The sequence below is a fragment of the Lemur catta genome, chromosome 10 (genome assembly GCF_020740605.2).
Source record: "Lemur catta isolate mLemCat1 chromosome 10, mLemCat1.pri, whole genome shotgun sequence".
In the NCBI taxonomy this organism is placed as follows: Eukaryota; Metazoa; Chordata; class Mammalia; order Primates; family Lemuridae; genus Lemur; species Lemur catta.
Window position 1 is genome coordinate 31,781,266 of NC_059137.1, and position 23,885 is coordinate 31,805,150.

Sequence of the window (23,885 nt, forward strand, 5' to 3'; positions counted from 1 at the left end):
GGTCTTGAACTCTGACCTCAGGCAATCTGCCCTCTTCGATCCTCCCGCCTTGGCCTCCCAGAGTGCTAGGATTATAGGCATGAGCCACCACACCTAGCCGGAGTTGGTATCCTTGAAGGTGACTTTTTAAATGAAAAATTATTCACCAGTTCCTTTGGTCTTAAGAATTAACATATAGGCTGGGCGCGGTGGCTCACGCCTGTAATCCTAGCACTCTGGGAGGCCGAGGCGGGTGGATTGTTTGAGCTCAGGAGTTCGAGACCAGCCTGAGCAAGAGCGAGACCCTGTCTCTACTAAAAATAGAAAGAAATTATCTGGCCAAATAAAATATATATAGAAAAAATTAGCTGGGCATGGTGGCGCATGCCTGTAGTCCCAGCTACTCGGGAGGCTGAGGCAGTAGGATCGTTTAAGCCCAGGAGTTTGAGGTTGCTGTGAGCTAGGCTGACGCCACGGCACTCACTCTAGCCCAGGCAACAAAGTGAGACTCTGTCTCAAAAAAAAAAAAAAGAATTAACATATAGCTTATTAGAGTTAAATTTAAAACCCTAATTCTTCCTTAAGTTTTGAAGTTCAGGTTACAAGTCTTTAAGACAGTAAATTTAAATAATAATTTTAAAGGGGGACTTAGATTTAATTTCATTCATTTTATAAAATTAGTTAAAATTTTAAAGTGTTTAAATAACCTTATAATCAGTATAGTTACTTCAGTTTTCTGACAGACCTTCACAAATATTATAATTATAATAAATCTTACAGCTATCTAATAAATTACCTTAATAAATACAGTAAATCTTAATATCTTATGTTTTAGTACTATTTAGTACAACAGTGAAATTTCACATTAAAACTGTAAGTCTAAATTATTGACTTTTTTAAAAAGTTGTTTTGTTTTGTTTTGTTTTAGAGGCAAGGTCTCAAAATATTGCCTAGGCTGGTCTGAAACTCCTGAGCTCAAGTAATCCTCTTGCTTCAGCCTCCCAGGTAGCTGGGACTACAGGTGCACGCCACCACGCCTGGCTACTGACATATTTTAAGTTGGAATTACAAGGCTGATCTTTTCCCTGACAGGCAAAATTGTCTTTAATATTATAAATACTTAAACTAAATACACAGAAATTTCATTTCTAAGTTAATTAATTAACTTCTATTCTTTATTTCTTAAATTTCTTCCCTTGCATTTAAAGGTGCTTGTCCAGTAAGAACACAGTTGTGTCATCCTAAATAATTTTGGTTTCAATCTTTCATGCAAAATCTGAGGTTATGTCCTCTGCTGGGTGATATATATTTTTTTAATGATCCAAGAGGCCTCTGGCCAGGACACTGACTATATTCTTTCCTATAACCCTCAAATGCTACGCCAGAAGCCTTGGGTTTGGGGGCTTTTTTTTTAACCTCTTTGTCAATATTCTCGACAGGATAGTCTCTAGATTCAAGTTACAACTTAATTCTTCTGTTTTGTTGCTATACCTATTGATTTTATTTAATTGATGTATTTACTTCTATTATGAATTTTCTTCATATTCTTCCTATCTCTAGGGACTATATCATTTATAGATATTTAACATATTTCTTTCATGACTTTGTTTGACTCTAGTCAATGACATTTATCCTCTTTTTATTACCCATAGTACCCGGTACTCTGTTTACTTACAGGTTTTGAAATCATATGTTCAGTTTAGGCTTTCAGCTTTCCTTTATCTCTCAGGCTCCATATGGTGACTTGTAAATCCTCAGGGAAGCTCAGATTCTTATGGTTATGGTACCACATGCAACTTTTTAGGTGAGAGACTTGGGGAGAGTTGAGGTGTTTTCATTTTCTCATTTTCAAATGAAAGAGGATGTTATGTTACAGTAACTATGATAAACCAGTTTTCTACAAAGAACAGTGGAGAATGGTACTCAGAAAACAACACATAAAATCTAGGTGTGCTCATTGCTGTTGGATGTTGCTTCTTCCATACACACTTCGTGAACAGAAATCAGGAATTCAACACCACAGAGTTCATTCTAGTTATTTCCTGTCCTTTTTTTGTACCTGCCTTCTCTGACAGTGAGAACCTGGCTCCTGTTATCCTTAATATATTTACTTACTTGATCAGTTCCTCTGTCTGTAATCAATCTTCCTTTGCTGCCACCCCTCTCACTCCATTTGGACTCTGGCTTCGGGGACACTCTGCCCTATTCATGGATAGCCTGCTCTGGGCCACCTCAGCTTTCCCACCCACTCCAGTGCCAGTGTTTACCTAGCTTGGCTCTGCCTGGTGGCTTGAGAATGGAATTGTTCAGGAAGGGAGGGGGAAGCAGAAGGGAAGAGAAGTGATCATTTATTATTGAATAGGCACTTTTCAAATGTGCTTTACCTTTTATTAATGAAAATATTTACTGTTTGCTTTGAAGTAGGAAGATGGCATTGGAAATAAGTTTTCTTCATTGTTACTTATAGGTATAAAAGATAGGAAAAGTTGCCGTGTAAAAACTCTGGATAATCTCAGTCAATAAGAGAATTTATAGAGAAATAATGTATAGAGCTGTTGATTTTTTTTTTTCCTACTCTGAAATCTATAAATAACAAATATAAAAAGCCTTGATTTCATAGTTCTCTTAAACTTAGCTTGACCAATCTCTTCCTAGAGTGCCTTCCACGAGTCTTACCTTTTTCTTGTGATATGATTTTTATACATATTTCATTTCAATACTATGCCAGATAGTTTGTGTTATGCCTGATGTCTGTGAAGGACTTCTGGTACTGTCCTTGACTCTACCTGATTTTTTTTTTTTTTTTTTTTTGAGAACTTAGAAAATGAAAAATACTAGGGGTTGGGCTGGGCACAGTGGCTCATGGCTGGAATCCCAGCACTTTGGGAGGCTGAGGCTGGAGGATCATGTGAGCCCAGGAGGTTGACACCAGTCTGGGCAATGTAGTGAGAATCCATCTTCACAAAAAAAATAAAAATCTTAGCCAGAGCCAGGTGTAATGACTCATACCATTAATCATAGCACTTTGAGAGGCTAAGGCAGGAGGATCACTTGAGGCCAGGAGTTCAAGACCACTCTGAGCAACATAGCAAGACCCTTTCTCTACAAAAAATGAAAAAATTAGCTGAGTATGGTGGCACATGCCTGTAGTCCCAGCTACTTGGTAGGGTGAGGCAGAAGGATCACTTGAAGCCAGGACTTGAAGGCTGTGAGCTGTGATCATACCACTTACTCCAGCCTGGGCAACAGAGCAAGACCCTTCTCAAAAAGAAAAATAGCAGGTGTGGTGGCACATGCCTATAGTCCTAGCTACTTGGGAGGCTGAGGCAGGAGAATCACTTGAGCCTAGGAGTTTGAGGCTGCAGTGAGCTATGATCATGCCACTGCACTCCAACTTAAACAACAGAGACTCTGTTTCTAAATAAAAGAAGGAAAAAAATACTAGGGGTATTGTTCCTAACTCCATTTTCTTTTCATGTAGATTTCTCATACTTTTACCTTTAGAGAACAGGAGGCAGGGTTGTGATTAAATGGAAGTGGGTATTAGTATTTTCTAGATCATAAGTATTTTTCTATGATACATTTCTCCACCAAGTGGAAGGAAGGCATCAGCCCTTTGTTCATATCACTCAGATCTTTCTATTATAGCATTTAATAGAAATACGGTAAGTCCTTGTTAATGTCATCTATAGGTTCTTGGAAACTGTGACTTTATGCAAAATGATGTGCAGGTCCTTGAAAAACGTTTCCTAATAACGTTGATTAGGAAAAAATTTGGTTTTGTTACACATTTTTTCACTTAAAGTCACAGTTTCCAAGAACCTGTGGAGGACATTAAATGAGGGCTTCTGTATAGTCTCCAAGCGGCTTGAGGGGTGTGAGAAAGAAGAGAGTTTCTCATTCTTTGACTCCTGTGCATGGCACCTTAATAGGGGCTAGCTCAATACTCAGTAAGTGTTTAATAGATGAATTATTTGGAAAATTAGGCCATATATGAGGTCTGATTGTTTGACTTCTGACATTTGCATCTTCAAAGTCATTTTTTATTACATTCCCTATTATTGAAAATATGTAGAGTAAGTAGGTTTAAAAAAAAACTGTTGAACTTGTTTCTGACCTAATATATGCTGATTTGGTTACTGGTTTTCTCCATTTTTGACAGGCAGTTTTTCACAGTTTATCGGTTATCCCTGCCCGAAATCAGAGTTTTGACATCCTGCAAAGTGCCATCAGTAAGCATTTGGTAAATATCTGCAATGTTTTTTTTTTCTCTTAAAAAAGAACACAAAGCTTCATTGGTTAAGATTGAATTTGCCATAGTCACAGAAAGAGAGAGCGTGTCTGGAATGCTAAGCTTAGTGATACCATGGCCTCTCACACAATGATGTAATGGCAAGGACTGAGGGAAATCTGGGTGTTTTTCCTGGCTGTTACTAATTAATTCTGTGACCTTGGGAAAACCCCTTCTTTTCCCAGGACCTTAATTTCTACATCTGTAAAATAAGGGACCTTAAAATTACACCTTAGGTCCCTTCTGACTTGTAATGCTTATAATTCACATATGCCTCACATCAGTGTATCAAGAATCCAGCATCCAGACTGGAGTCTAGGTTCCACCTAGAAGGTTTGGGATCCAAACTAGGGATATCCCCTAACAGGGATAAGGCATGGTCACTGGAAGTAGTGGGCTCAACTCTGAGACAGACTTGTCATCTGATATCGAGTGTCTCTTGTTCCCATTGGTTTGAAATTCACATTAGGTATGCCTCTGTAGTTGCTTTTAACTTCCTGCAATATTTTTATCTTTGGCTTTTTATTATAATGTATTATAGTGCAAGGGAGGGCTCCCAGATTATAGCTTCCAGATACTCATTTGTTTGGATAATTTTATAGGCACATCGACACCCCCTTTTCTCTTTTAAAGTGTTAGTTCCCTTATGTTGGAAGAGAGTACTGTTTTGAATTCCTAGTACTCTTTTCTCCCTGCTATCAAACTTCAATCCTTATCCCTGTGTCATCAAAGATGCCCACTTTTCTTCCACCTCCACTCCAGAGATTAAGGCTTTCCTTTGACTACATTCATTGTTCTAGTAAAAGGTATACATGCAAGTCAGTCTTGGCCAATATTTTCAGATAGCCTAATGGAGGAGGTTAAGGCCTTGGAATCTGCAGATATTTATTATTTCTGAACAGTAGTTTCCAGGAGATTGAAACCATGTGTATATACAGTTACAAGTTAGACTCTACCTTAACGATAGTGCATACAGTATAGTCTATGTGAATTAGCATACCATAATGACCGTTGTCTGGCCTGCCGGGGTTTCTTGGCAGTGAAACTGTAAAATGTTAAATATAGTAGTATCTCTTAGTGACTCCAGTAGTCATGGTTTCCTTATTCATGTCTGAATGACTGACTTAATCACAGGGTAGGGGAATGCTAATTGTAAAATGAACTCTGTACATTTAATTACCTGGGATGGAGGTGGTGCCAGATAGAGTTTTCAACTTTGAATGATATAAAAATTTTTTAAGTGGCATTGTTGGTATCAAGATTTTCTTTGGCTGCACGAAACAATCCCTTTAAATAGTTATTTCTGACCACTACTAAAAATTGTATGTAATGTCCAGAAAATTTTAGAAGATTTTGTCATGAAGGAGAGTTAGTGTATTCAGTTAGTAGTATTTCTTGAGTTTGCAATGTTTTCAACGTCATTTAACTTGGGGACTAAATTCTCAAAGGCAAATAGGACCTTAAGGTATAGCAGGTGGCATATGTTATGTACATACTAGTTGTAAGCAGAAGTGATGTAAGGTTAATTCTCCAGTTAAGGGTTTTGGTTTTATTTGGTAGAAAGGGGCTGTTGTAAAGAGGTAATTAATCTCATTTTTTTTCCTGCTTAGGTTGGGTTCACTGTAGTTCCTGACAGCACGGCCGGCTGTGTTTTTGGTGTTATCTGTAAGCTCCTGGATCATACTTGCATAGTTAGTGAGACTCTACTGCCATTTCTGGCCTCCTGTTGCTACACTCTTCTTTATTTTCTGCTCACTCTAGAGAAAGGGGAAGCAGAACATCTAAGAAAGAGGTAATGGTTTTTATTCTTTAACCTTAATTTTTTCCCCATTAAATTAATAAATTAAATAAGAGAATTAAAGAGAATTAGGTTATGGAAATATCTTAAATTCTCTTTCAAAGAGTTTGTATAAACTTAGCTAGCTTTTTCTTTGTTTCTTCATGAATTCCCCTTGTGTTGCAGTGAGAATTTTTAGTTTTGGGGTTTTTTTTTTCCCTTGAAGCTACAAATTTGAAGAGTTGGATGGCATTATAAAGTTTCATGAGAGCTTTCTCTTACTAACATTGCTGTGCATCTGGCAAGAAAAGTAATTCTCCTCTTAAGATGAGGGGCTATTAGTACAAATCTTTGTATTTTGTTTTTAGCTTATTAGAGCTAGCCTGCGCAGAACTTTAAATTCTTGGATTTAAGGAAATTGTTCTGAGATGGTAGTGTTTTTAATTAATACTTTCGCTCCTATATAATATTCAGGTTAGAGCTTTGAGGATAGTTTGAAGGATTCAACTTTAATTTTTTAAAAGTATTCTTATGCTTATATTCATATTGGTATGCCTATTAAAAAACTTTCTACAATGAAATTTTAAAACCTAATAGGTGAGCAAATATGAAAAAATAAATCATTCTATCACTTGTTGTTAACATTTTGATGTGTGCCTCTCTGGTCATTTTTGAACTTTTAAATGACATGAAAATATACATGCTGAATCTGTAAAACATTTATGTAGTTTAAAGGGTAATTATAAACTGAACATCCATTTAACCAATCCCAGGTTCACAAATAGAATATCATCAGCACATCTACTCTTCATGTACCCTCCACAGTTACATTTCTCTTCTATACTCCCTTGCCTCAGATCACTTTTGTGTTGATTAACTTCATTGCCTTTTTTAAGAAAATGGTTTTATGTGCATTTGTGAACAATATCATTTTTGTTTTACATACTTGGGATTTTATGTATTAAATAATAGGAATCATATTGTACATATTTTTTGTGATTTGATTCTCTCTACATGTTGAGATTCATTCGTGTTGATTCATTTAGCTATGTTTTATTCATTTTTATTTCTCTATACTGGCATCAATAAATTTTTCAGTAAGGGGTCAGATAGTAAATATTTTGTTTTGTTGGCCATTATAAGTCTCTGTCACAGCTTCACATTGCCATGGTAATGTGAAAGCAGCAATAGATAATATGTAAATAAACAGGTGTGGCTGTTCCAATAAAGCTTTATTTATAAATACAGGGTATGGCTGGAGTTGGCCTATGGCCATAGTTTGCTGACCAGTGCTCTATGGTATTCTGTTATATGCCCGTACCATAACTTACATTTTACTGTGAACAGACATGCGAATTTTTCCCAGTAAGACAGTGTATGTATAGAAAAAAGTTTGTGCATTTACTTTAAATATCCTATGCAATTTATACATAAACATAGATTTGGTATTTTTTTAATGCATTATCAAACTTTAGGTCTGATAGGTCAAGAAAAGCCTTTATAAATAGCAAGGAACTTCTCAGGGTTCTAAAGATTTTATAGTAAGAGCTCCACTCATGAAATGTATATATTGTTATTTGTCATTTCCTGTCCCTTTATTAAATACTTCCATGCCAAGTTTCAAAGATCTTTTTTAGTTTCTTATGTAGGAACACCATGCTTTCGACTTCATGTGGCTGGACTGAAAAAAATTCAGTGCATGTAATACTTGTTTGCCTGTTAAAAATGCACAATTTTAGGCTGGGTTCTGTGGTTTACCCCTGTAATCCCAGCACTTTGGGAAGCCAAGGCAGGAGGATGGCTTGAGGCCAGGAGTTTGAGATCGGCCTGGGGAACATAGTGAGACCCCGTCTCTACAAAAAATAAAAGAATTACCTGGGAGATTGAGGCAGGAGGATCCCTCGAGCCCAGTAATTTGAAGCTGTGGTGAGCTATGAACATGCCACTGCACATGCACTGGCACAGAGCATGACCCAGTCTCTAAAAAGAAAAACCATAATTTTAGTGGTGTTTTATACTGGATATTGGAATCATTGATATTACCAGGTCATTGTACATCTCTTAGGATGACATTACTCAAAATTGATGGCCAGAGTCTTAGGTACTTAAAATTCCCTTTTGGGCAGCTTCTTCCCCGTTGGAGAAGGTGTTTGTAAGATTGCAAAATGATGAGAGTGCCAGTCAAAGTACTGTGAGCCTTTGATTTCACAAATTCTGGCCGAACAGTTGGGCTTGACCAATTTGAGTTCATTTGCAATTTCCTGGCTTCCCATTCTATGCAAGGTGCCCGGTTCCTTGGCCCCATACCTGGAGCCTGAAGCCTCAGCTTTCAACACTGTTGACTGTTGAAAATCTCAAAATTCCACATCAGTTTTATCCCCCTGTTGGTTATCTTTATATGAATTTTGTCATAGTTTCTGGCACCTAGAAGTTTCACCCTTCTGGCTTTTGAGTCTGGCTGTGTAGTTTTTAAAAGGGTCTGTGATTATTTGAATTCCACTCAAATTAACAAAGGTAGAAAATGAAAATACTGGACTATTATTACCTAGAAGTAACCTGTAAAACCCAAAGGGCAAGGAATAGAAGAAATCCAGTAGGAACCAAAGCAACTTTCTTTATTCTTTTCTTTTTCTTCTACATTGTGCAGGGTTTATCTCTGTGGCATTGCTTTATTATTAGCTGTGTCTGCAGTTTGGCTTTCTCTCTTCTCCTTACACATGGCTATCCTAGCCTGGTCTGCGTCGGTCCACAGACCAAATAAAGCCTCTTTAAGTAAAAGGATCTGGCTGGCCTAGAATGGATTCATTGTTCACCTTAGATGCAATTACTATATGTGGGGTCATGGAGACTGGTCATATGGTAAAAAGGCTGCTCCCTCGAGACCTGGTGGTAGTTAAGTTCTGTTAGAAAGATTTGGGTACTGGAAGTTCTCTTAGAAAGATTATGTGCTCCTGTAAACTGCAACAGACTGGTCAGAGCTTTTAGCAGTTAGTAGATTCTCCCTCCAAATGAATATTTCTAGAATGTGGGCAGGCTAGCTCTAAAGTTCACCTGTCTCTACTATAAAAACTTTTGTTCGTGCTCTATAAAGGTCCTAAGAGAATGGTGTTAATTGAAATTTGGACTTACCATCTCTGTTCTTCCATGACCTAGTAGTGGTGCAGTAATAGTCCCCTTATTGGCTACTTTCTGAAATCCATTCTGGCTCCTGGTGAGGACATCTTTCTCTTTGCAAATAATGTCCAGTGGTGATGAGTAAGGGGTATGCATGTATAGATCATTCTGTTCTCTGGCTGGGTCTGTGTTGTATGTGATCACCAGAGCTTCAAGAATGTCTTATTAAGCCTGGGAATGTGCTGATTGCTAGGCTTCCTAAACGCGTAAATAGGGGAGAGCGGCTAATTCTTCACTGGATTTTCTTATTTAGTTTTGATGAACCCAGTTCTTATTAGTTATGGGTTTGTGGTGTTTTGTCAGAAAACACGTTTCTTAAAAGGACATTTCAGTTTGGGGGAATGTGGAAAGATGGACTTCTCCTGTGTGTGCTGGCTCACCAACTCATTTCTGTCTCCATTATTATAGGGACAAGCTCTGGGGGGTCTGTGTCTCCATCCTGACCCTCCTGCCTCGAGTCCTCAGGTTGATGCTGCAGAGCCTGCGCGTGAACAGAGTTGGGCCTGAGGAGCTGCCTGTGGTGGGCCAGCTGCTCCGCCTGCTGCTCCAGCACGCACCCCTCAGGACTCACATGTTGACCAATGCGATCCTGGTGCAGCAGATCATTAAGAATATCACGGTAAGAAGCATGGTAGTAGGGGCTTTGTACTATAAGAATGGATTCATGAGAGCGGAGTGAGCATGGTGCTTTTGGGAGGGTGGGGTTCCTGAGCATTACTGACTCCTGGAATTAAGCCCAGTGTGGTGATTGCTTGGGGCTGCTGCCTGGGACCTGACTGTGACTTAACAAGGGGGATGTCTCTGATTTCAGAATCAATAATAAAAGCCTTAAAATACTCAAACTGAATGAAGGTGGCACCAGGCAGCTTAGTTTGGAAAGGTTTGGGCATCAGAGTCCTTCCTACTTAGACTGTGATACAGACTCTTGATTAACTGTGATAGCTTAGTGAGGTTTTTTTCCTTTCTTACCTATCCAGGCTTGTTTTCCTATCTGTAAAAATGGGAATAATGCTAACTTTATTAAGTTTTGGTGACCATTAAATGAGATTGTCCAAGTAAAGATTTTAGTGTACCTGACATTTGTTAAATGCTCAATAACTGTTAGCTATCATTAGGAAATTATTTAGCAGGAATAAACTTCAGGCCAATTTTCTAGTCACTTAGTTTACTGGAAAGTAAGAGAAAGTTAGAAGAGGGAAGTTACAGACGTCAGCTTTGTCTGATGGTTGGCTTTCTGCCTTTGGCTGTGTCTGTTTTGAGGCCAGCTCTGATGTCTAGGATTCCTTTGGTGTTTTTGGTTTGGGAGGGTTAAAGAGGTATTTTGTATAGGTGTTTGATTTTAGGGGTTATTCATTGAGGTACGTAGTAATAGTTTGGAGTAATTGACCAAGCTTTCACATGCATATTACAGTGGTGCCATTCTGAATGTTCTTAGTAGCCTTTGTAGAAGTCATGGAAGTGGCAGTGGAATAATTCAGAATTAGTAGAAGAGAAGAAAAATCAAGAACTTAGGTTATTCCCAGTGTGGAGAATAAGCCCACCTCCATAAAGACGAGATTGACAGAAATTGTCAGTCGCCCAGTAGAACCATTCTCAGTTGATGTTAGCGTAAAGATCATGAGACACTAGAACACCAAGGGGATGGGGGGGATCAAGGGTGTAGGGATGGTTGATGGTGACATTTCATTATTCGTCTCATGGGCAGAAGAGAACAGATTCAACAAGAATCTGGTAGAACTTGAGGATATAGCTAGGAATTTTCACCACCTGTGGGAATGCCCAGTTAATAGTTTCCCTTTTCCAAGCAGACTTCCTGTGGTGATTTATAGACGGGGATACTGTTGCCAGTTCTCTGAGAAATGTTTGGGTGTGAAAAATACTGTTAGGTGGCGTAGAGATTTTGGTACGGTTCTCAAATCACTCTTGTTTTTCTTGCAGACGTTGAAGAGCGGAGGTGTTCAGGAGCAGTGGCTCACAGACTTGCATTACTGCTTCAACGTGCACATCACTGGGCATCCCCAGGGGCCCACTGCACTGAGCACAGTGTATTGAGGAGGCCCTGGTACCTCCTGTTTGAAACTGTTTATTCACTTCTATCTTATTTTGAAGAAAGATTGATGTAATAAATGTTTGTCATTAAAGCTGAACTTTTAAAGAAGTTTGTGAATTTTCCTTTGAACAGAAGTAGGAAAATAACGCTTGGGCGTTTCCACTCATGCGCAGGCTGCCTTCCTGTACTCACAACACGTGTGACGGGTGGTAGAGCATTTGCATTCCATAGGTGCTAGGTATTACAAAATACAGAATGATATAATGTGGCTCCTTCTGTTATTGAGAAATCAGCTGAGTCTTTGTAATCCCATCTAGACAAACCTCATTCTTTGTTTTTCCTTGTTTTAAAAATGATAAAAATAATATTAAAATTTAATTAGCAAACTAAAAATCAAGGAACCTTACTGAAGTGAACACTTCACTGCCTCCTGTCTCTTACTGTCAGCACAGGAGTGGCCCTGGTCTTAGGAAAATGGAAGCAACCCTAAAAATATTTGTGAGCCGCATCACTGTGCCTCCTGTTCATACTCCCCCAGCAGCCTTTTCCTTAAAAATGTGAAAGAGCCTAGAATCACAGGATTTTATTTAAACTGGGTGTTCTTAGAGAATTACAATGCGTGTAGTTAGCACAATCTTCCCTGCCAATAGGAACAGCATTTTGTGAAGATTGCTCACTTATGCGAGTTGGTCAGAAAATATAAGTGGAACATTGAGGCCTGAGTTGGCACATAGCCACATGAACACCACCTGACTGATTCCTTGATACTGTGATACTGCTGTGGTTCTCAGCAGTGAGAAAGCCATTCAGAGAGGACATGGCAGCAACCTGTGGCCTTCAGAGGCTAATATGGGAACGATAACATGTAAAGAACCAAAAGAATATAACCATGGTCTTAACGGACAATTTCTAAATGCAAACATTGGGTCATGATTCTGATCTAAAATTTAATACTGATAATGTTGAAGGCACAGTGAGGATGTGTCTGATGAAGTCAGTCCAGGAAAGTAGTGAGAGGAAGGCTGCTGTGGGACAGGCTCCCCAGTTCATTTAGGTTCATCACTTGAGACAAGAAACCAGGCCTGCACTAGCTAGCTGGCAGAAATCCCAACCCAGCAGCCCCTTTAGTGCTTGTGTTCCGACGGTTTCCAAAACAGTACAGTGTAAGAGCAGAAAGAAAATATTCTAACATTTTCCTTGGGTTACCACATTTTTAGGCTAATAAGGCTTCAGGCATAGATATTAAAGTTTTCCCAAGATGTACAAGATAATCAGCAGAGAATCAGACCTCTGCACTATCTATTCCAGCTCCCTCGAACACAGTCTTCCTCCATAGGTTTTCGGAGTTTTGTTTTGTTTTTTGATTGAGTAGCTGATTGCAGGTTATAAGAAAAGTTCTTTGATCTTCCACTGTTTTCAAGGAGATGTATACATTGCAAGTTGCTCACTGTTAAAAACAAATACCAGATATTCAGGTTATTAATTTTAATGCTGAAGGGAAGAGTTCATTGGTGGCGAGGAAAAAGGATTTAGGTTTGAGCTATCCCTGGAGTGATGGGCTAGTTTACTGTAGAGGTAGGATGACTTACTAATCTTGCGTTTTCTGTAATCTCAAAGATACAGGAAATCTTTTCAAGGCAGAAATTTGACTGGGAGAGGGCAGGGGCTTGAGCTGGGACTGGAACCCAGGTCTTCAGTCTGCCTGGAATAACTAATGTATCTTTCTGTGTTCTCTCTCACATAACAACCTATAACATGAACATATAACACATCTTTTAACTCTCCTGTTCCACATACTTTGCAGTAGTCCATTCCAGAAATTAAGTTTGTTTGAAAACTATTCAGATCCTCAAGGATGGTAGACTGCTAGGATATCAAACTTAAAATGGATTTTTGAGGCCTTTTTATGACCTGAATTAGCAAATTTATAGGCTGCCATAGTCAGAAAACATTAGTGATGTACTTTTAACAAATGAGGGATACCGAGGCTCCAAATGGTTGGGAGACCTTGCTGAAGACGCTGCTATAGTTCGCTTCTTTCTGTGGCGCATATAAACAAATATTAAAGGTTGAGTAGTTTTAAAAAGGAACAAATATATGTCTTAATTTTTCTTTCCTGGTTTTATAACTGTTCAACAAAATTATTTTAAAGTGAACTGTTTTTGAAACTTGGGCATGTTTTTAGCTTCACTGTATCTTGAATTGGGTTGTGTACCCCTCTGCAGGTGGGCGGGAATATACTGGATTCATACAGAGGATGCCATTCCTAATAATCACTTGAGTTGTGGTTATTCCATTCACTGCAATAGAATTTTAAAGGAAGTTCTTTGATTTAAAGAGAGGGGCCAGGCATGTGAGCATCAATAAAAGTCTCTGCGGATACTCGGTGGGTGGTTTGCAGGGCAGGTGAAGAAGACTGAAGTGAGCAGGGATTGTTCACTGTCTCCCAAATGCATGTAGAGAAACAGTGCAAGGAGGCTGTCATTTTACTATATCTATCTCACTTTGTTTCTTCCTTTTTATTAATATTTTATTTATTTATTTAAGATTGAGTCTTGCTCTGTTACCTGGGCTAGAGTGCAGTGGCATCATTATAGCTCATGGCAGCCTCAAACTCCTGGGCTCAAGCAATCCTCCGCCTCAGCCTCTCGAGTAGCTGGGACTGCAGGCATGTACCACCACGTCTGGCTAATTTTTCTATGTTTTGTAGCAACAGGGTCTTGCTCTTGCTGAGGCTGGTTTCAAACTCCTGGCCTCAAGTGGTCCTCCCACTTCTGCCTCCCAAAGTGCTAGGATTACAGGCGTGAGCCACTGCACCTGGCCTGCTTCTTCCTTTTTAAATAGTAAAGGTACTATTAAAGCCTTGGTGGGGGGGAGGGTCTCCCCAAGTCGGAGGGCGCGGGCAACAATAATTCATTTATCAAATATTTGAGCATCTAGAACGTGTCAAGCAATTTTCTAAAACTGAATAAAACTGACCAAAATCAGAAAGTCCTTAACCCTATGGAATTCTCAAGGCAAAAAATGGAAAAGTTTTTCATTCAAGCCAAAAACCAAAGTTAATGCTCTCTTGTTGGTTCAAGTCCACATCTGTGGGTGTCCCAGTCATGCCCTTCTCATGGAAATTACTACAATTGTAGACATGGTGTCTGTAACACCATGAGGCTTCCACTAAACTGCACCTAGCAGCTCTGACCAGCTTTATTAACTAGTTAATGCATAATGTGGGTGGGGTTGGGCCTAACAAAACCTTGTGTTCCTCTACGTTTGGAGTTAGGAAAAGATTCTCCTTATTTTTGTCCTTATCCAATTTCAAACCTTTCAAACCAGTCAGAAATATGCATAGGACAGACAAGTTGCTTGGTTCATAGGAAGTGCTAAAAAACCACTAAGTATTTGTTTGAATTTGTTTACTCTGTCCCCTCCAAGTCCCTAAAACTAAAAACCTTTTTATGCCACTAAACACCTTCATTTTTAAAGACCCATGGTAAGTCCTCGATTTGTTTTTCTCTTAAGAAAAAGTGAAAAATGATCTGATTACTTAATTTATACTAGTATTTGATTATCAAAATGCCACTTCTCTAGTAGTTATATCTGACGGTTCTGTTTTTGAAACTGTTTTTCAATTCACTCAAGTATAATGAAAGTTTTTTTCCCCCTCATAGAACTGTGGGCCTTAATTCCTTTGAAAGTTTCTAACCACCCCACCCACTACTCCCTGATCAGCCTGCCTGTATTACGTGAGTTGCCCAACTCTTATTAAAGATTTGGCAGTAATTACTTTGTCCCCCACCTCCAGGTTTTTCTCCCCATCAAAAACTAAATGAATGTTAAAGTTCGTGCTGACAGTCACTGTTCACCTTCCCAGCTGCACTCTGTTCCTGCAGGATGACTGTTGGATCAGGCGGGGTGGGGGCAGCGTGTTGCCATAGCCACCCACGAGCAACACCGGACCTGGCATTAGCTGCTGACAGCACTGAACTTATCACCCATATTAAATGCTGGCATGAATGAAGAGGCCTAAGGAAAACACTCCTGTCTTGTGGTTGGAAAGAAAGTTCCCTGAGCTTCTCCTAGATGAGTGAAAGTACACAGCTGGTCCTGAGCTGGACATGAGACCAGTGTCCTGTTCATGGAGCTCTTCCCATCTCCGGGAAGGAGACGGAGGATCTTAATGTGACACCAAAATGGAAAAAGGATTCCCAGAGTATTCCAGTGAAGAATGAAAGCATTTTCACTTTCCCTTTATGTGAACAAGCATGTAAAAGTGATAGTAACAGCTCCCATTTATAGCTTATACCAGAGGTGATGTTAATAATAATAATAGCTTTTGGTTGTGAAAATAATTGGCCTCTGATGGAGACAGCTATTGACTGCAGTAATGATCCCATGAAAGGAGGATACAAAACACACGCAGACCTGAAATAACACGACCATTGGCAAACCCTGGCCATCTCTGTTCTGGATGAAACAAAAAGGGAAAACACTTCCCCATGTTCTCCCACTTCTCTAGTAGTTCTATCGGACAGTTCTGTTTTTGAAACTATTCTTCAATTCACTCAAGCATAATGAAAGCTGTTTTTTTTCCCTGCACTGCTTTGCCAGTGCAGTGGCTGCCTTACCTGAATTGAGACGCAGCACAGGGGGGGCTTTTGCAGATCTTGGGGGATGATGTACTTTCCCTTCTTGAGAACAACCTGAAATTAACCAACAACTGTCATTTATCTTTGACCAGTGACAGCTGTGGCCTGACCAAGTTTTAAATTCCTTATTAAGGTAAAGGCTTGAGCGTGCAGCTGTCTGCCAAGATAAATTAGGTACGGTGTGGAACCATGCAGGCCCGGAGCGGAGTCCTGAGATTTTGCTGCCTGGAGAGCTCAGCTTTTTTCTGTTGGGGAGCTAGCCAGGCTTGTTCTCTACTGAGTTTATTTGGATGGGGTCTTTCCAGAGCTAAAAATGTTTTAATTCACACCAGTTAATCTGCTGAACAAGTATTTACTGTAGTCCTTGGGTCTGGGGCATTCCCACAGAAGGGGAACCCTGTGCTCTGTTAGCACAGGAAGGGTCAAAGTGAGGCAGACAGAGTCTAGCCAAGTCTACACTCCCCAGTGGGAGAGGTACGGGGGAGACCCAAGCAGAGGTCTAGAGAGGTCTAATGGTGAGGCTCTCAGTCATGGAGCCCAGTGGAGAATCTCTTGGCTGGAAGGCTCTCGGGGCTGAGATGCCAGAATGCCTCACAAAACCAGGATTCTGACCCAGGATTGGTGGGAGGGAGGCACTAAATGGTACTGAGAATTCTCTTGATGCTTGAAAGTAGAATAAGACAGTTTGTATCTTAATGGAGGTTTGTACAATATAATTAAGCCCCATCTCAGACTCTGCTGTGGCCCTCTCTGGGGGGCCTGTTGTAAACTACAAAGTGCCCAGAGGATAATTACCATAGATTTGCTTGAGCACCGAGTGCTTGGTGGACTTTGTGCCTGAGGTGCCCTTGGATGGACTCTTGGGGGCCCTGCTTACTGCGATGGTCTTTGGGACCTTTAGTTCCAGTTCCTTCCTCCAAACCTGGAGGAGCAATGCTGTACATTCCCGGTTCCATCTGTCCACGTTGCCAGCTCCAAGCCGCTTCATATGCAGAAGGTAGGACAGGTGCTTCCTGAGCTGGTAGCTGGTGGGGTCAGAGGAGAGCAAAGGCTTTAAGATCACAATACTGAGAAAACTAAATTTCCTTAAGGTTTCTAAAGCTATAGGAATAGTATTTGCTGAACGGGGAGGTTCATTAAAGTTCCCATTCCTAATATCGGTGGCAGCATGTTGAATGTTGAATTGTCTTTTTCCATCATCAAATACTTCCTGAACTAGGGCTCAGATGAGTCCTTGCCCTCATGGAGCTCACAGACTAGTGGGACGGGCTGAAGTGTAACCAGTGCAGTAGGAGAAGTACTGTCCAAGAGCAAGGAGCTCTAGAGGGTGTGGGGACAGATGCAGGACTGACAGTTTGTGGTGGCTTTACAGGCTTGTATCTGCGCTGGATTTGAAAGGATGCGTAGGAGCTTACCAGGCAGAGAAGTGCATTCTACACAGCAGAATTGGCATGAGCAGAGACGTGGGCATTTGTGCAAGAAAGTCAGTAATGCAGTGTGGCAGAAGCATTGTGTATTTGGCAAGGGAAGGAGGCTACATTTGTTGAGGGCCTGCTGTATACCAGGTACTTTCCCTGTGAAGCAGGCATGAGGTGCATGAAGCCTGAATAACTTGCAGAAAGTTACACAGCTTGAGCCAGGAAGAAACCAACATTCAAATCTAGTGCTGTCTGACCCAACAGCCAAACACTGCTGAGGACTTTGGTCTGCATTCTGCATGTGATGGGACCCACCAAGTATTTTAAGAAGACGGGCAAAGAAAGGTAAGAGTTGTGCTTTCCTAAGACCATTCTGCTAGAGGGTGGGGCTTGGAGTGGAAGAGAGACAGGGGGACAATGGCTATGTTTACATCTAGGGTTTACTTGGTGCTTGCTATTGAACACAACTGTTTTGAAGCCTCCAAAGGAAAGCTGCATCAATGTTCAGTATCTGTAGCTGTATTTATGGTGAGCCTATAGGTAGCTGCAGAGAGCAACCAGCCCCATACCTGATTTTACAGTACACGAAATGGGAATTGTTGTCCTAAGTCTGCTAAAAGCTCCTTGCAGTGTGTGGTGTGGCCTCTTCCCAAAGGCTGGGTCCAGTCACCCTGTATGATCCTTCTGTTTCCTGGAGAGTGATACACCATGGCATCCCTCTGCTACAACATGTACCACATTTCCAAAAAGCCAAGTGTAGAGAAGAGCAAGGGTGATGAGGCACTGCTGCTCCATAACTCAGTTTCTCCTGTTTGAGATGCTGACTGTCTTCCCTCTGCTGTTAAGGGCAGAGAGCTCACGGGGAAGCCCAGGTACAGGCCAAAGCTATTAGTAGTTTCAGCTGTCAGTGGGCACAGCTTCCACCAAATCAACTCTGGTACTGAGACTGTGAGTCTGCGTCCGGGGGACACGGTGGTCCTCGTGGTGAGAGTAACAGCCATTCTCCTGTTCCCAAGGAGAACACACGCTCCTGGCTTGCTGAGAGTCTTCACTTGTCCACTAGTTCCTTTCCGCCAGGGCTCTCCCATGGCCCAGCCTACCCTTGCTCACCCCCAGAACATGCTGGAGAAGCACTGCCAGGAAGGCAGCTTTTGCACGTTCAGGTGAAGCTGAAGTGCTTTGCACTGCAGCTGCTCTTAACCATGGCAACCTGCCAGCCCAGCTTGTCCAGCATCTGGTTTCAGTCTTTACAACAGTCAAGTTCCTAACTGGTAATAAGACTCACACTTAATGTTAAGATTGGGTTTCATTTTCTCAGGGCCCAGGGCTCGGTCTGCCCACCCCTCCCTGCTTGCTTTCTAGCTCCCTTTCTCCACCCTTGGCATGCCCCTCAATGACAGCCTGCATTTACCCATGCTTGGGTGTTGAGCCCTGTCTGCTACCTCTCCCCTCCTGCTCCTCGGTTTGGTGTCAGACTCACTGTTCCAGGACAACACATTAGACTCCTGTAGTTGAAAATGTAGTCAAAATAGAACAGAATCAGTGAAAGTATTTTTACTGTCACCAAACATGGCTTTCTACAATGTGCAGCATCCTGCAAGCTGTTTGGGAGTCGATGTCCCCAGGCCTCAGAATTGCACAATGGCACAGCCAGAGGGGCCTGTAGTGCTGCCTTCCCAGGTGGGCACGTTAGACCATGAGCCCACTGTTCTTGAGGGGGATGACTGAAGGCTCATTGGCTCCTCTGGACACTCACTGTCAGCACCTGTCAGCTTTTGACTCTTCAAAGGAGTCAGAGAACAGACGGTCAGGAGACACTGCAGCTAGGGAGCAGCTGTGGGGCCCGACGTGATCAACGTTGCTGGCTTGCTCAGATCCCAGGTTTCAGCCAAAAGACTTAACAAAAGTTCCTCTGGATGGCAGCCAGCGCATGTCGGGCATAACTCCCTAAGGAAGGGGAGCAATGGCCACTTCCATCTGTGGCTTCAGAGGCATGTCTCGGCCCACAGCCAGTGTGGCGCTTACTAGCTCTGTGATATTGGGAAGTTGGTTAACCTCTCTGTGCTCCAGCTTCCCTGTCTGTGGAATGGGGTAAGAGCAGTACCTACCTCTCAGAGTTATTGTGGCAATTAAATGACTTAATAATATATGTAAAACTACTTTGAACAGTTTCTGGCACAAGTGCCCAATAAATGCTAACTACCCGTATTAACAATGGTAGTAACAACATCACCCTGCTCCCTGTGGTTGCCTCGGCATGTGTGTGAGCACCATCCGGCCTGCTCTCAGGCCCGCCGCCTTCCTGTGTCATCTTGACCACAGCAAAGGCTAACTTCATGAATAATGTAAGGGGAGGCCCTTGGATTCCAGTCAGACAAAAGTTCAAGGGCTGGATCTGCACCACAAGGACAAGCCATTTTTCCTCTCTTGTCTGAAAGATGGGGATAGTGATCTCTGTCATGCTGGCTTCCTGGTGGGGCTGGGAGATCCAATGGGATCAGGCATGAGAGGGGACTTTGTCAGTGGCTGAGAGCTTGAACAGACACAAGGACACAGGGATTGGGGATCGCAGCCTTACAGCAAAGGCTGGGCAATTACAAAGCAGATCGAGTAGCTCTGGGTTGGGTAGTCTTTGGCATGATATTCCCTGAGGCCTCTCCCTGGACCTCCAAAGGATCTACCTTGCTCTCTCTTCTCTGCCAGTGTTAGTGTTCTCTCAGCCCCTTTTTTCTTTTTCTCCTGATGGATCTTGACACTCGGCATCCCTGGGCTCACAGTGATTTGCTTGCCTTGTCCCCTGTCAGTCTGACTCTCCCCAGCGATGGGGGCCACATAACTCCCTTCTATCAGCCATGGGTTTGGCTTTCCCTGGGTACTGTCATCAGTGTCAGGCCTAATCTAGATTTAGGCCCTAGTGAGCCTACAGCATGAAGGAGATTATGAGATATGTGAAAACTGGTAGCAAAGGCCTCCTCTCGTCCTCCCTTAATCACTCCCTAGAGGTATTTGTCTCTACCATACATGGTCAGTATTTTAGGACAGCCTCCACCCCACTCCCAGCACCTGCTCTATGTTTTGAGCTCAGATAGGCTTATATAATAAATTTTGGTCAACTCAATCCATTATATCCAGGTCTTGGTTTAGGTATTTGGAATATGACTAATTTCTGGGTAGTAAAGACATAAAAAGAAGAAAAATAAAATATCTTCTGTATGTAGTACTTCAGAAATTATGAAGCATGCATTGTTATCTCATTCCAATAACCTGTCATATAAACAGGACAGGTGCAACAATCGTTAAATCCTATTTATAGATCAGGAAACTGAGGGTGAGAGAGGCCAAGTGATTTGCTCAAAGTCACATAACCTGTTAGAGCTTCAGCTGAACCTCAGGCTTCATGGTTACAAACCCAGGGCTTTTTCCTTTACACCAGCAGTCTCCAACCTTTTTGGCACCAGGGACCAGTTTCATGGAAGAAATTTTTTCCACGGACTGTGGGGGTTGGTTTCAGGATGATTCAAGCACATTCCATTTATTGTGTAGTAAAACCTCTCTGCTAATGATAATCTGTATTTGCAGCTGCCCCCCAGCACTAGCATCACCACCTCAGCTCAGCAGGCATTAGATTCTCATGAGGCGCACACAACCTAGATCCCTCACATGTGCAGTTTACAGCAGGGTTCATGCTCCTATGAGAATCTAATGGCCCTGCTGATCTGACAGGAGGCGGAGCTTATGTGATGATATGAGTGATGGGGAGCGGCTGTAAATACAGGTGAAGCTTCCCTCGCTTGCCCGCTGCTCACCTCCAGCTGTGTGGCCTGGTTCCTAACAGGCCACAGACTGGTACCAGTCCACACAGCCCAGGGGTTGGGGATCACAGCTTTACACCATGCTATCCTAGGTACTTTCCCATCTTTCTAGGCAAAAGCATCTTCCAAATAGCTCATACAATGTAAATTACTAATATTAAGATCCATACATGTGTGAATTTCATGAGCAGGCTACATGAAATTGGCCTTGTCGTGCCACCACATAAAATTCACTGGGAAAACATCAAAGAGCACAGGTGTCATGCCAGGGGTCTCAGGAACAACCAAAGATGCTACAGCACCTCATTTTCCTACCTTCGCCAGGCACGCTGGATGACTGATGCTGCCTTGTTCTTTTTGCGAAACAGCTCTTTCCTACTTCTTTCTCTCTGAATTATCTGCAGTCGGAGCTCTACGGGGAGAAGGTCGATGTTCACATTCTGCCCAGAGAGGGGACCAGGTGCTGGATCAGTTTCCTGAGACACCTGAATGTCCTTATACAGGATAGATGTCCCCATGGTCCTGGCTCCTGACCTCAACTCCTCTGTGCTCTGTGGCACATCTGAACAGACCCCTCCTGTGAGCTTGGCCTGTGTCACTTTGCTTCTTGGTGTGCGATGGTGGAGAGGATTCTGCCCAGCATGGACCACCTCCCCCTTGGCACTGCTGGGCCGGCTGGAACCAGCCGGGGAGCACCTTCCTCCTTTGAGCTCTGGAATGCGCCTTTTCTGGGGGGCACACTTGGCTGCGGGTGCTGTGTCACGGCACCTCCTGGGCTTTCGGTGGCCGTCCTGCTGTGGGAGGCTTGTGGCTGCCCGATGGGGGTCCTCTCCTTTCTCCTCAGGCCTGGCCCCCCTAATGCAGGGGGGCTGCTTCAAGAAGCCTTTCCCCTTTTCACACCGCTGATCACCAGCAGTCTCACCTCTGCACTTCCCAACAGAGGGGACTCCTGGATGCCTGTTTCCATCACTGCACTCACTGGGTCTGAAGTGGACACAGGCAGATTGGCCTTTAGAATGTTCGCTGGATGTTTCTTGTGGAAACAAAAAGCAGAAGAATATTTATTTCCCAAAACTTGCACAGTAGGACAATTTGTTCATATAAAATATTCAGGCTTAGCCTATAGCATCACATGATAGCCTTTCACTACCAGTACCTAGAAATGCTGACTAAAATACAATGGACATCCTTTTAAAAGCACTATCATGCTTTTAAGAAAATAAAGGAACTCTCTGGAGGCCAAAAACAAGGAGAAAACTGAAAATTAAAGCACTATGTATGTGAGCTAATTCAACAACTTCCTAGGCATGGAGTAGTATTTGAGTGGGCAATGGATGGTCTTATTAAATATCTGGTTGTGTTTTAACATCCAAATAAGAACAGAAAATGAGGCCTGGTAGGCAGAAAGTTAACTGGACCCAAGACTCTACATGAAGCCAGGACTCTTCAAGGGATATACCTTTGGAAAATGATAATCCAGACAAAAAATATGCTTTCCAGCACTGGGAGATGACAAAGTTCATCTCGGCCTGGTTCTGGATGGGATACAGAGTCTCTCACAGTGATCTTTCTAAAGATTGTGTCTCCTTCCATCTCCCTATTTGAAACAATGAGGTTAATTATAGTAACAGCTGACAATTACAGAGTGCTTTAGGCACTGTCCTTAAATCTTTACATGGGCTATTTCATTGAGGTTCATAATTTTCTAAGGCAGGCATTAGTCTCTCTTTTTTTAATAAATAAATTGAGGCCTAGAGAGGTTAAGTAACTTGCTCAAGATTACACAGCTAGTAAGTGGTAGAATCTAAATATGAACTTAGGCTGTGTGATTCCAAAGATTGTGCATTTAACCAATACGCTTTGCACACATTATAAACAACAAAAAGGAAGAATTATGAAGGAGAAGAAAAAAATCACTTGACTTGCTAAGAGACCTTGGACAAGTATGCCTCTCCGGGCCTCAGTTTCTTGACTTGTTTTGAGGAGGCTGCATTAGATGCTCTCTAAAGACCTCAAGCTCTCACATTCTCTATGAGACAGAATGAGAGAGAAAAAGAAGGGGTCAGTATTTCCTATCTCTGGGTTCTTGCTGGGTGCCCGTCCTTCAAGTTGACACTGCCTGATCACTGATCAGTTGAAAGCTGTAACCCTTCATGTGGCCAAACATAAAGTGGCTTGTGGTGTCCTTTGCCCAGTGATGTTGGGGTTTCCTAAGGATACCATGCTAATGAGGCTCTATGGTCAGTCATGATTCCTAGAAGTGCCTCCCTATTTTCCAGCCCTTGGGCAGGTAAACGAGGACAAAGGCTGCCCATGAAACTGGAGCTCCCTTTCCTTACATCTAAAGCAGTCTCACTGGTCTTTTCTTTCAGCTGTCCCCAAACTCTGGATGCTCAGCTTCTGTTTCCATATTAGAATCAGACTCTTCAGAAAGGTCTCTTATTCAGGACAACACTTCCCGCCCTCAAATGAGTGAGAAGCTCCCCTGCCTCAGAGTTGCTCTAGAACAACAACTTACAAAATTTTTAGACAATGTCCTATACCAAGACATAAATCTTACATTGTGGTACAGTTTACTCATATGTGTGCATGGGCACACACACATGTATATATGTAGATATACCTAAAACAGAGCTTATACAATCATAATGTACAATGTATTTTGATATTTTCTATTGTAGTCTATACTATAAAAATATGCTGGTCAAATCCACTAAATTCATTTGATGAGCCATACATGG

The 23,885-nt window shown here is 42.0% G+C and overlaps 2 protein-coding genes across 9 annotated transcripts in view; one reads left to right on the forward strand and one right to left on the reverse strand.

Moving 5' to 3' along the window:
* The window catches only part of TEX10 (testis expressed 10), a 41,133-nt gene extending 29,754 nt beyond the window's left edge, over positions 1–11,379 (forward strand). The window contains exons 12-15 of the mRNA XM_045563440.1: positions 4,142–4,222; positions 5,881–6,062; positions 9,630–9,840; positions 11,160–11,379. Coding sequence (XP_045419396.1) covers positions 4,142–4,222; positions 5,881–6,062; positions 9,630–9,840; positions 11,160–11,273 — 588 coding nt within the window. The 3' untranslated portion in view covers positions 11,274–11,379. The remainder of the gene's footprint in view (positions 1–4,141; positions 4,223–5,880; positions 6,063–9,629; positions 9,841–11,159) is intronic.
* INVS (inversin) overlaps positions 1–23,885 on the reverse strand; it is a 191,256-nt gene that overhangs the window by 35,970 nt on the left and 131,401 nt on the right. For 4 of the 8 annotated variants that reach the window (XM_045563431.1, XM_045563436.1, XM_045563432.1 and 1 more), the window contains 4 exons: positions 21,460–22,177; positions 16,710–16,939; positions 15,894–15,968; positions 12,398–12,718 (listed from right to left, as the gene is read on the reverse strand). In XM_045563431.1, the coding sequence (XP_045419387.1) occupies positions 12,567–12,718; positions 15,894–15,968; positions 16,710–16,939; positions 21,460–22,177 (1,175 nt within the window). In that variant the 3' untranslated portion in view covers positions 12,398–12,566. Of the gene's footprint in view, positions 1–12,397; positions 12,719–15,893; positions 15,969–16,709; positions 16,940–21,459; positions 22,178–23,885 lie in introns of those variants that run through there. The other 4 variants (XM_045563439.1, XM_045563437.1, XM_045563435.1 and 1 more) reach the window with 4 other exon arrangements.